The following is a 13857-nucleotide window of genomic DNA, read 5'->3' on the forward strand; positions in this document are numbered from 1 at the left end:
AGATTCTAAAGTCAGTTTTAACACAAAGTGGTTTTAATACATGATATAACAAACTGTTATCTGTCTGAAGCCATCAGTGTATGTTTAGCCCCAGCTAGGGGGTGACTGACCATGTGGCCAAGTTCAGTCTCTGGCCACTACTGATTTCCAACCTTGACAGGGGCTCCAGCTCATATCGCCCCCCTTTTCTTTGAATCTGGGTAAACATTGTAAGACAGTGTCTACATACCTGAAGGAAAAACATACTAATAAAGAGCAGGAGTGAAACATAGGGTGGATTATTTAACTGTGTTATAAAGAGTTTACCGGCAGCCAACATGAGACAGTCTATGCAAAAATGCATAGAGCTTCAGGTGTTTTCAGACATACAGAATAAATGCAGCTCGTCCTCAAATATCAAACAGCTAAAGTTGATATGCTATAAGAAGTAAAACTCTGAAAACTGGAGGATCACAGTGAAAAGAAATACTACTTTGTGCCAGTGTATCAATAATAAATTACAAAAAGACTTATCAATATATTTCTTATATATTACATGTCATAATTCTGATTATCTCCCTCACACCACAATCGGCAGTCAGATCAGATTTAGCTGTTCAATACGAAGATTCGACGATTTGCTTTGTTTCCCTATAGACTATCTGGCAGTCAGAAAGTGTAAAGCACACTCTCCTTTGGGTCTCTTGCCATGCGGGTCTCCCGAGGCGTGCAGGTCTGCCGCCACCTGGGCCTCTTGTCATCCCCCATCTGCCCGTGGCCGGCGGGGACCAGCGTGGTCAAAAACACACCTAGTCTGGGGCTCACTCTCAATCACACAACACCGTGTCCCGCGACAACCCTCCGCGGCACACTCATGAAGCCCTGCTCCGAGGGCTCGTGGACTCGATGTCAGGGGTCCGCGTTCGGTGACACCCGGCTCTGGCCAGCTTTGACCTCAGCATGGTGCAACAGCTTCACCTCGGTCACCCAGTACCCGAGAGGCAAGGGGTTCAGTGTCTGTGTGTAAAATAACCCTAACCTAAAAAAAACACTGCTTCACTTGAAGAATCTAAGTTGATTGATGGGTCGCTGACTGACGATTCGACTTGTTGGCTTTCAGGATGCAGCCCTACATCATTTTAAATCTGTTCGTCCCCGATTCCATTTCACTTCTTGCGCCTTCACTTAGAATCAGATGTTTCCTTGATTAGATAACACTGCAATGGACCACCGGAAATGACAAAGGTCAGGGTGTGCTGAGGGCAGCATTTTGCACAAACTGCTGGTAACATATTAAAGGCTGACAGATATGGGCACAGGACTAAAGAATGTGACTGCCGGATGTCTTCCTGGGACACATTGCTCCCCGGCCAACGTCCGGGTTAACCAATAAAGATGATGTCACAGAGTCTGAAAAAGTATGAGTTTGCAAAGAAGGTCTTCTCAACAAGTGGCCAAATCTGAAACACTGACTGACAAAAGAAATGTCACAAACAGCAACATGTTTTTATAAAAAAAAAAGTTAAACTTGTAGCTGTTGAATCAAAAGAATAATAGCTGCATCCTCCCCCTCACTGCCTCTCCTCTTGGCCAACTCAATAAGGCTAACCTTTGGTCTCCTGCCTTCCACACCCTTGGCAAACCTCACTGTCTGGGCTATTGGTTAGTAATTAATCTAAGAGCCAGTGAGCATTAAATCTGAAGCTATCTTTTTCTCCATGTGAAAGCTCTGATATCCTGGCACCTGGTAATCGTTGACTACAGTTCCCTCAAAGGATTGATGAGCTCGATAAAAATGCAAAACTCAAAAAATAAACGAACCTACAAAACAGATGGCTGTTTTAGAAAACCACACTTAAACCTCACCGCCCCACAACTTAACCCTATTTAACCGTCTTTAAAGCAACTATAATCAATCTTTTCTTTTTCAAAAACAATTTCAACAAGTTGATGATAATGTTGCAATGTGAAAGAGATCACTCGAGGTGATGAACCTGCAGAGATTTATCACGTGAACCTGCGGCTTCCCTTTACTAGAGAGCTGCAGCTCATTCTTTTGCTGTCCAGCTGCAACTTTACTGTTTGGCCCAACTCACTGTTGTTTTTGACCAAATCTACATTACCTGGCCGACACCAAACAGCAGCCCGATACAGTTACTTGCCAGTGAACATAATGTTGAGTATCGAGTATCTAATGAGCCAAACACGTCCATCAAAAGTTGGTAGAAACGACTAAGGGAGCTAAAAGAAGAATGGATATTAGACTTAGATTCAGCAGGTGACCAAAAAAAGCAACTCCACATGAATGAAAATGTTTAGATGTGTAAATGAGTAACTGTTTGCTAAAAGAAAACATAAAAACCACAGGAAGAAAAGGAAAATATGACTAGCAGGATGAAATTAGCTACTAAATCTAACTGGCTTTCAAGTGCATCCTTTTTAGACAGTTTTACACGTCACGCTGCTGCATTAGTTCTGCTACTGCTGCTTGAGATCCAAGCAACACGATTTGGCGTGCTTCTCCCATTTGAGAAAGACAGGTTCTTACAATTATAGGCCTATCTAAAGGCTAGATAATAACTACACATCATGTTATCATTTATGAAATAGACTTTATATCCTTGATTATATTTCCTGTTTATGACCTTCCCGTAATTTGCTCACCAAGCGATACCGTCAGACAATCCCTTGGTCAGACTGAAAGGCTTTCAGATCCTTCAGTAGTGTTACATTTGGTAGAGGCTGTTGAAAGTTGATGGTATGCCAGTCTGTCTATATTCTCACCAAGCTTTGCCAACCAGGGTGAAATAAATGGGTAACACGAGAAGACTTTAATTTTGGTATTATAATCACCACAATTCCAAGGACACTTTCAAATATTATGTTGTGAATTTCTCTGCCACATAATGATTCAAGAGATCCAAAAATAAGCAATCTAATAAATATGAGTAAGTAAAAAACAACAACACAGGGCTGGACAATAAACGATTTTATGGATTCACTGACGACACAAATGTTTTGCGAACCTGAATGCACTGATGGCACAACTGTCTGTTTCCACTCTGATGTACAGCCGCGAGCTAATTGGACAGTAAGCTGCCGTGGGAGACTGACAGAATAACACAACCACAACTAACTTCCTCCTTGCATCCACCCACAAACACCCATTCTGGTTACACCTTCGAACAGCAGTGTCACAAAAGTAGTGCATGAGAACCTCGACCACGCCAGAAATAATGTGTTTTTGAGCAGTAAAACCAGCAGTAAAAGAGGAAAATACTGCTGCTGTTACACCCTCTATGGCCCCCAATAAAGGATGCGGGTGATGGGTGCAGAAGGGGCTGTCAGTCAGGCAGGGGTCCCTGGGGTGAACAGAAGGCAGGCGGTGGTGTCGCTCAGCCATGACCAGGGCACAATGACCAGGGCCTGACCCTTCAGACCTACCATCACACACATGCCAGCAACCATGACACTCACAGGGAGGGGGGCCGGGCCCAGAGAGGAAGTTAAGTGGAAAATGCATACGTGCATTTTTGCACCACGCCTAAAGCACAGAAACGAGATTAAGAGATATGCCAAACAAAAACTGTTCATTACTGTACTTATTTATTCAGGCATTACTATAAAATCTCTGCAGTGCACGCCAAAAACCTGCAGACCAACATCTAATTTCAACTCAGTCAAAAAGTATTGCGGTCACTTCACAAAACCTTTACAACATGGGAATAAAAGGCCTCCTCTTCTTCCTCAAGATAAAAAAAACCCGCTCTTTTCTCAAATTAAACAGAGGTCCAAAAAGATATTTCAGTAAAACTTACTTGAACACACACACACACACACACACACACACACACACACACACACACACACACACACACACACACACACACACACACACACACACACACACACACACAGTTCAGAGTGGGCTGGTGGAGACAAAGGCTGGCCTCCACGCCCCTTGCTGGGAGCACACAGTCGACTGGACACACAATTGAGAGCGGAAGCAGATCAGCTGGCCTGGGCCTGCGGGGGAGGAGGGGAGGAGGGCAGAAAGAAAGGAGCCCCCAATTCCAAATTATTCCAAGTTATTCTGCTGGATGACTGACTTCATTTCCGACCAAAGCATTAGAGAAAAACAGAGGGAGGGGTGAGAGTGGAACAGAGGACTGTGGGGCGGGGGGTGTGTGTGGGGGGGGGGGGGCTGCGGATGGGAACAGGGTGGAGACCAAGGTGACAGTCAACAGCTTCCACCCAGATCTGAAGAAGAAGCCGCACTTGTGATTTCCACAAAAACTATGGGGAAAGGCTTTTAAAGAATCAAAATAATAAGACGTATAGAATAAGAGAATTATGAGCGTCTCACCTCTTCCAACGGTGTTTAGAACAAAAGAGCAATTTTCCCTTAAAATTAATTTTACAAAGAGATAAGTATTGTAGTATTATGTGAAATGTGCATGGAGAGTTGTGACAGTGTTTTTTTTTTTTCAACCTGTATGTAATTTGTAAGTATGTGCATGAATCTGTAAATTGTAGTCTGATTTGTCAATGTGTAAAGGAGTGTGTAGATAAGTATTCAGGTTTGCAAGTGTACTAGATTTTTTGAATGTGTAAAACATTTTGTAAAAGTGTACACAAGTCTTCATATGCAAATAAGATGTGTACATGAGTTTGCAAACATGAATTTAAAAAAATTACTGATTGAATTGAATTTTATAATGAATAAAAACTGAGCCTCGTCTTACAGAGCTAGAAAAACAGATGCATCTTTATTTCCACCTCAGGTGTGCCTCTCAATTGGTTAAACTTGCAGTTTTCACTCATAATAAAAGGCGATTTTCATCTCTTTTCTTTTCCGCCTGCATATGTTTGCTGATTCTTTGACAAATCTTTTTCACAAAGTCCAGATTCGTGTACAAATATACACATCCCAATACACCTTCAAATCTGAGCACACATTTGAAGATGTGTTTACCCATTCACAAATCAGACTACACATTTACAGACTTTGTTTCAAATCCGAGAACACACGTGCAGACCGAGATACAGTTTCACAATTCCCCGCACATATTCGCAAATAATTTTGCGACACTGAAGTCAAGAGAAGAGAAGAGAAGAGAAGAGAAGAGAAGAGAAGAGAAGAGAAGAGAAGAGAAGAGAAGAGAAGAGAAGAGAAGAGAAGAGAAGAGAAGAGAAGAGAAGAGAAGAGAAGAGAAGAGAAGAGAAGAGAAGAGAAGAGAAGAGAAGAGAAGAGAAGGCGTGATGGGAGAGCACGTGCAGACCAGGCAGGCCTGGGCCTCGAGGCCGGCTGCTCCAGTGTGTGGTGGAGAAGGGGGATCCAGGGACAACCATTTCCTAAGTGGACAAAGTGGCCGTTTGTCTGCTGCTCCGGCCCATGGCTCACTGGGCTCCAGCATGCCATCATGCTTTGCTCCTGTCTCAGCCTTGGGCTTCCCACCCTAAAGGGGAGTGGTGGAGGAGGGCAGGGGCATGAGGGGGGTACTGCAATAAAGACAGGAGGGGGAGAAGAAGGGAAGGAGAAAGAAGAGAAGGAGAGCAGGAGGAGAGGGGAGAGCGAAAGGATGTGGCCTGAGCCCTGGGTGCTCGCCAAGTCACCCTCCCTTTCCTCCACTCTGTCTCCCCCTTCTACCCAACCCCTCCCCGGCTGCCTCTCTCTACACAATGGCCGCTTCTCTGCTGAAATTTCACGTTATTGGATCCCGGGCCTGGAGTTTTGTCCTCCCACAATGTCCAGGCAGCGGAGCATGCTGCAGGGGAGACACACTCTGCAAGCTAAAAGCTGGAAAACCATTCCTCCTTTCATTAGCATCAGAAAAGGGGAGAAAAGCCCCCCACCACCACCTCTTTTTTTTTTTTTTTTCCATCGCCCCTTTTCCTCCCCATCTCTCCCCTGTATCAAAACCGGAGGAAGGCTGTCAAGTTCGGTCAAGCTCCACTAGACCACTTTGGCTCGTAGGACATTTTTTTTTCTTTTTTTTTTTGAGGGGTGGGGGGGGTCATTAAAATATCATTGGGAAAATAAACACAAGCTACTTATCCCAATCCGATTCTATAGATTATCCTCTGAAAGTAAAGCAATCACAAGAAAAGTAGGAGGGAAGATGGCGTGAAAAGCTACTCGCTTTGCTTACTAAAATGTATGTCTATCTTCAACACCTGTTATCATACACAAAAAAAAAAATATATATATATATATATATATTTACATTTCTTAAAAGCAAGTCTTAATTCTTAGCTGTACATGAACCCAAGCAGAAAAGTATGTTATGTTTAACTGCAGTTAAGAATATCACAGAATTTTAGAAACCAAAATATTTCACTATTAGCTAATGGTGACTTAGAGCTAGTTTTAAGAGGATCAAGTGGTCCACGTTCTTTCACTGGGATCATGCCTCATTGAAGAAATAAGTAACATGCAATCTGGGACTCAGCCGTCGATTCCAGCAGTGCATCTAATCTGAACAGTGCAAACAAGCTAGCCAATTAGCCACGGTTCAAATCCCCTAAATAACCAGAGGCAAACTCAAGGGCACAGACATACACAAAACAAACACCAACATGGCCTAACATGGATGCAGTGCAAATTATGACATAAGGTCAGAGCAAGAATACTGTTCGGGCGGGCTGTCTGATAGCCATTAATAAAGCAGATATAATAATGGGACAATGCCCAGAGAAACACCAAGCCAACATCACAGGCCTGTTTACATTAGCTGCAGTGAAAACTAATACGCTGGCTATAGAAAGAGAAGTGAAAGAGAAATTTGCCCTATCTCCTCTCAACACCTCAGGCTGCTGGTGAGTCATCTCCCTCACAAGAACATTCAGCTTAGCTACCAACTGACTCAGGGAAAGAAAAAAAAAAAAAACAGAACAGGCCTACTCTGCTGCTACACCACACAGCGAATCTTGACTTCAAATGTACCACCATCCTTTTACGGAAATACTACCAAATATAACAACGAATGAACTGATCGGAGCCACTTCTGGTAGTGACAGCAGTCAGTGGGTCAAATTAGGCTGCAGCCTAAATCAAAGATAGACCTAACAAATACACGAGTGTCACAACTGCTCACTTAAACAGCGTTTCTAACATCGATTTTTATACCAACCCCTCTATTACTGGATTGGGCCTGCAACCCCAACAGCAATGTTTTAGGTGCCGCTGCGCTGTGGCACTATAAATCAAAAGAATTCCATATGCGTATCAAATGCCAAAAAACTATTCCCAAACATCAATCAAAGCCACATATTGAGATGATCTTAATTTGAACCACAAGCATTTGGAAAATTAAAACCTTGCGCTTGCCATTACCAAAAAAAAAAAAAAAGAACCACAAATTTCGACTGCTGCGGCGTCTCTGGTCTGCTTTGATGTAAGAGTAGTCCCCAGGGACCCAGCCTCTACTCCTCATACCTACTCTGAAACTGAGGGGGAGGACAGGAAGCTGAGGGGACAAGGCAGCCGTCTAGCTGTGGGATAAAACCATCGATACATCTCAAGAGTGACTTGGGAAGGATAAACCACCAAACCAAGATGATGGCCCATAGATGTTACGAGAAACTGCTTTGACAAGTTGTAAACCATCACAACATACCCAGTTGCTGGGAGTACCATAGCATTATCATCACCATAAATGTCACGAACCGAACTATCACACCATCTTGAAAATCAATTACATTCTCATTCAAGTATATTTCCATTGAACCTCTTTCACTTGGAATTTAAGGAATAAAAAAAAACACTTTTACCAACCAATAAAAGTCGGTTACAAGTTCTAAATATAGCAACTAGATAGGACCAAATGTGATCAAAAGTTTACTGACCAGATAAAAAATACATGTTCATACAGTCCTGAAATTTCAATCCTTTTTGAAAACTTCCCCCATTAAATAATTTATTTGATAATATAATGTTATGTTTGCTTAAATTCACTCATCTAAGATCTGGCCCTATCTCTCCCACAAACACATACACATGCCAAATGTTTCCAGAGAAATAAACACTCAAGTGTGTGTGTGTGTGTGTGTGCACACACACACACACACACAGAAACCCCTTCCTGTTTTCAAAGCATTTGGAAACTCAATCAAAGACACAAGGTTTAGGATTTACATCTGTGCCCTTTTATGTCTGTGGCCTCACAGGAAAGAACCATCTTAGCCCAGCTGCAGCAAAGAGCTCACAACAAGGCCTGGCCTTCATGCTCCCGCATGCAGCCCAACTGAAAACAATGTCCACAATTCAGACACTTAGTGCTAAAAGCACTTCTTAGAGGCATTAAGATATGGTCTGTGAACATCAGAGGCCCTTCTTGACAAAGAAATAAAGACAAGCCCTGCTACATGGATGCTGTGATGCAGACGCACAAAATAATCGGCAAGTTTAATGCTGCTTTCACACTCTGCATACACGGCCACACTAAATCTTAGAAGTATGACATTTTGTTTGAAATATGCTGTAAACACACTACTGACTTTTACGTCAGTTTATGTGTACTCTTAAAATACTTGAAGAGGAAATGAAAATCATAAGAGGGAAGTGGCTCAGGTTTAAAATACACAGAATCCAGGCCCAAATGTGGCCATGGGAATGGAGCGGCCCACCGTTATACAAGGCCTGTTCAGTTTGTTGGCTTGTCTCAGTTACAGAGTCCGAGCCCTCTGATAGCACAGAGGATCATTGTCATTAATGACACAAACAATACAACAGCTTCTCATAAAACAAGGGGAGAGTGGGGCATAAATACGTCGTACAGCAAAAAAACAAACAACAAAAAACTTTTCAAGATTACACAACATTTCACCCAAAATATGGTGAAACACATCTTTATTTCCACAATATATATGTATGTACATCTTAGACCTACACCAGAATTTAATAAAATAGGAGAACACATCTAGCAACCAGTAAAGTGAAACGCTCTTATGTATGCTCTTATGTATTCTCGTCAAATAACACATGTCATTGACCTCTGTAAACTGCGGCAGTAACTTCCCCAAAAGAATACAGAAGCAAAAGCAAATACGTTTTCATCTCAGCAGACTTTGTCAAAGGTGAGATGTGTCTGTAGCTTAGACTTGGCAGGCTAATAAAGCTAAAAGGTTCATGGAGGTCATATCCAACAACTGGCAGTAAACCCAAATAATACTATCTATAAAAAGGTCCAGGAAATTATTTAGCTTAACATAAGGGCCACAGGATATAGGCAATTACCCAGGCCATAAAATACTAGCACTAACAGCTGAAGTAGCTGTCTCCCTTTGTCGTTTCAGGAGATGATGGGGGTTGTTTGGGAGGAATGTGTTTGGAAAGCTCCGCAACAGGAATGGGAGTGCAAAACAGCCCACAGGTGATAAGATCACGACACCCACATTGGCAGATAAAACGCTGAGCTGTCAAATCAATCACACAGCTAGGAAGAGGACACAAGGAGAGGAATCAAAGAGGATCACCTGACTGGCAACAGACAATACCACAGTACTGCAGGAATCTTAAACAATGAGGCCATACCCTACACATGTTCAATGGAGTGTAGAGGCGAATGACCTTCACTGATAAAAAAATGAATCGGGGGTCTGAATAACTCTGGCAAAATCAACCCTGTTTGATAATTAAAATCTGGTGGAGGACAAAGAGGAATTGCTATCCAGCTAAGGAGATGATTTAAGGTGTAAACAAACGACACCTTATTCCCACGTTGTGTACAATAACTAATTAAAAAAAAAAAAAAAGAGTATGTACACTACACCCCAACAGGCTGCTGCCTTGGTTGAGATAAATATTTCAGATAAACGTGACATTCACGATTCATAAATCTCCCACTTCTCCCAGCACGACCGTAGTCCTTGTCGACAAAATTCCCATTAGCCTTAGATCACACCACACTCTCCGCGCCAGCACACATCCCAGACAGGACGCAAACCAAAATCTCACAAGGCTTTCTGTGCGTTCTTGTCATTTTCAGCCTTGCGAACATGGTTGCACCAAGGCCAAGTAACACATGCTCTCAAGAAAGGGTGTGCTGTGTGTAGACCAGCATGACTTACCACCTATCATTCAGACCAAAACCACTTTGGTGCTCGCACTTCACAAATTTTGTAGAGATTATCAAATTAAATGTTTAAATGCAAGCTACATGGGAACAAACACCCCACCCCCTTCCATAATTACATTTGTACATGGTTAGGTAACTGGAAATTACACACCATTTCTATACCAAATTCTAAAAAAAAAAGCCTTTTTCTTTTTATTTAGCAAGTGACTCATCAAAGATGTTTCTTATCGATGTAAAGAGGCACAATGTGGAAATGGACACTTTACTGTGAACAACATCTTGATCATTATCCCGTGATGCTTAAAAAATTATTTTTTTTAAAAGTCCAACAAGATACAAAGCATCTGATTATTCCTGAATAGGTGTGTAATTATAAATAGCATATTAAAGCAACTCTCCAGCTAAACTAAATGGCTCAGGCAGCACTCAGTCTTCTGTTCACTCCATTGCTATGAATCACACAACAGCCAGAAAGGTGGTGGAATCATAGCAACAATGTTCGGATCACTTCGCCATCTTAGCTGCTGCCATCATGCAGTGTTGAACAAACCCAGCATATACTGTAGCCTACAAAACCACTGATGATATGTAGCCCGTGGCAGTGGTTCCCAAAGTGGGGCTTCGGGGCCTCGAGGAGTCCCTGAGGTTGTTGCAGGGAGCCACATCAAATTTAGGGATGCTTTGATTTCACTGTAATTTCTTTCTCCACAGGTTAACACGATGACAAAATGCATTCAGCCGAATGCTCAAATTTAGAGGTTTTACGCTTTCTACTAGCATCAAGTATGCTTGTTTATTATACATTTTAAGCTGAATCAAGACTAAAAACAAGAATAAGATGAGCAGAATTCCCCTAAAACAAGATGGGTGTGAGTGGTTCAATTGTAATCTATTTGACATGGCTTGGTATGAGGAAAAATAACTTCATGACATATATTACATAAAAAAAAAAAAAATTTAAATTAAAAAAATTTAAAAAAAAGAAGAAGTGTACTTCAAGGACAAAACCTCCATGCATTAAATCAATCATTCTCACAAAGGCCAGATAGGAATGGGGCAAAACATGGGTGTGTTTCAAACATTAAAGCGTGACACTATGAATGGCTGAAAAGGGCATATGACTTCCTCTGTGACAAATACATTATGAAAGAAAATTCTCGGAGATAGTGTCGCTTAAACACCACGCTTAAGTCAAATAAAGGATTAACACACGAGCACCGGCGCTTATATGCGATGTATTGTAGAGTAAATGCAGAAAATGTGACCATTGTGTGATCGTCGGTGCAATGCGAAACAGTGTACAGTGCTGTGAATGGGCAGGCAGGTACTTTATGAATGGAGGGGATCATGTGACCGCAGCACCTCCCGAAGCAGATATTTCTCACTGACTGTCAACAAGCGCACACAAGGGATCAGCCCATTAAAACCATACCCCTAAAACGCGATTTGAAATGGGCGCGACGTGTTTCAAACCCCACTACATGTCCAGATTACAGTTCATGTCCGCGGGGTTGTGAGGGATTAGGGCGTGAATGTGATGATTTTTTTTTTTTTTTTTTTTTTTTTTTTTTTATGAATGGAGATTGTGATATGTAAATGAGTGCGATTGAGAAAAAAAAATGGCATCTTCAGCTTTTCAATGCCGCAATAAGCACGAAGGGCTTTCATTAAAGACAAACGTGATCTGCAGGATTTTAATCTACGATTCTGTGGCGAAATCATGGCGGACAGCAGTTTCACACAGATTGTCAATATAACGCTTGTGTGATCGCGATGTACTGAACGGGCGTTTGTGCAAAATTACATTTAGATTGAATTACTGCTGTCTTGAGTCTACTATAACTGCCACTCTTTACAGCAAACACAAATATCATCGTACAGTTTATTTAATCACACGCAGGCAAACGTTACTACACCTACAATGCTGTGGCCGAATATGAATTGAAGCAGCATAAGAGAAAACATAGTTGGGATTACAGTATTTTTTTTTTGGAAGTATGGCTCTATCAGATTGTTCCTTTTAACCTCATAGTGTTAGTCCCTTTTTTTCATTAGCCTTCATATCCTAATATAAAAAAAAAGAAGTCTGCGTTTCTTATTGTTGATATTAGTAAAGCAAAAAAAAAAAAAAAGATGAAATATAAGCGTTGCGCGGTTAGAAATGTCATTGAGGACTGCGTCTTGTTAGTATCTGAAGATACGAGCGCTTATTATTGAAGCTGTACGTGTAAATGGGGGGAAAATGTAGAGAGATATATATCAACAGTACTCACTCGTTGTTTGGATTTGTTGAATCTTCACTCATTTTTTTCCTCACGGGGATCCAAATCCTAGCAATAGCATCGACGACGCAGCGACGGCGGGATAAAATACCACAAATATCACCATTTTCCTTCACACGCAGAAATTACCCCCCTCTTATTTTGGACAGAAAGTAAACGAGGTACGGAAAGGGGGCATGCCTGAACTTTAAGCGGTCCCTGCGAGCACCAAGTGAAGCTAGCGCAACGTTAGCTTTGCTGGCTTTTTTTTTTTTTTTTTTTTTTTTTTTTGGGGACTAAGTGTTAAATCGCGAGGAGGAATGACAATCGTTGATTCATTTTATCCTCCCTGGAAGTAAAATCCGACCCCAACAACAAACGGGCCACCGCCATCATCATCATCATCATCATCATCTCTCTCTCTCGCTCTCTCTCTCGCTCCCCCACCACACACACACACACACACACACACACCCCCGTTTCAACAAAACACAAGATCCCCCCGGCTTGCAAAAAAAAAAAAAAAAAAAAAAAATGTGAATAGATCCTCAAAAAATGTAGAAACGGTTGTAGGCTGTAAGGTTTGGCAGGTTATTTATGGCCGGCTGTCGAGCATCCAATTCGCCAACTTCAGGGTCCGGGACAACACTTGAAAAAGCGCCGTGCAGCGTTGCTCCGTCAACGTGTCCGAGTTATTTTTTTTTTTTTTTTTTTTTTTTTTTTTTTGCAGTAAAGGCATCCAAAGCCCGAAAAAAAAAAAAAAAAAAAAAAAAAAAGGGGGGTTCAACTGTTTTCAATATCAAATACTGACGCGCAGAGTAAGAAAAAAAATTTAAAAAAAAAAATTAAAAAAAAAAAAAAAAAAAAAAAACCCAGCCAGACTTGAAATTGCCTTGAGAAGTTGGTGTACATCTGCTTTAATCGAACTCCATTTTCAACTCGGGGGGGAAATGAAACATCGGAAAACTGGGCGGATGTGTCGACCCTCGCTTGAGAAAATTAGATCCTTCCGCGACGTAGTAAAAACACAACACTCTTGCGATCAAATACGCTCGCCCGGCACTGCGTTTCTCGTATCTGTTTAAAGAGTATAGCGTATCGTGCAAAAACAAAAAAAGTGCGTTCCTCTTCAGCCGTGTGCGGTAAATTAGTCATGTTTCTTTCCGTAAGTTGGCCTAAAGTAGTCCCCGCACTTCCCAAAAGAAGTTTCCCTTCAATCACGCATTGATACGAGAGGGAAGCGTCTGTGTGATAGTAGCACGCGAAGTAGAAAATAATCTGGAGGAAGGACTTGGGCTGACACACACACACACACACACACACTCTCGGCCATTAACAATTTTCGCTCGTTTTCTTTCATAAAGCAGCTTTATGGTGATCGACCGCGGCCGAACCACTTTTGAAAATGCCGATTCAAAATTGCGGGGAAGCGCTGTAAGACGTACACAAGCGAGACTCTGCTGCAGCACGTGGAATTACATCAGACCCTCTTCACGATTTATGTGGTTAAAGCCAAGGCAGTATTTCTACCTCAGACG

General features: G+C 41.9%; 1 protein-coding gene across 1 annotated transcript in view; it reads right to left on the minus strand.

The window, feature by feature from the left end:
* Nucleotides 1–12736, minus strand: part of spred1 (sprouty related EVH1 domain containing 1) — a 30145-nt gene extending 17409 nt beyond the window's left edge. The window contains exon 1 of the mRNA XM_069707146.1: nt 12332–12736. Within this exon, the coding sequence (XP_069563247.1) occupies nt 12332–12363 (32 nt within the window). The 5' untranslated portion in view covers nt 12364–12736. The remainder of the gene's footprint in view (nt 1–12331) is intronic.
* Nucleotides 12737–13857: the final 1121 nt, after the last annotated feature.

Source organism: Brachyistius frenatus, unplaced genomic scaffold, assembly GCF_029030835.1.
Source record: "Brachyistius frenatus isolate BFR_SWC_R1_liver_20210118 unplaced genomic scaffold, ASM2903083v1 Contig_67, whole genome shotgun sequence".
Classification (NCBI taxonomy): domain Eukaryota; kingdom Metazoa; phylum Chordata; class Actinopteri; family Embiotocidae; genus Brachyistius; species Brachyistius frenatus.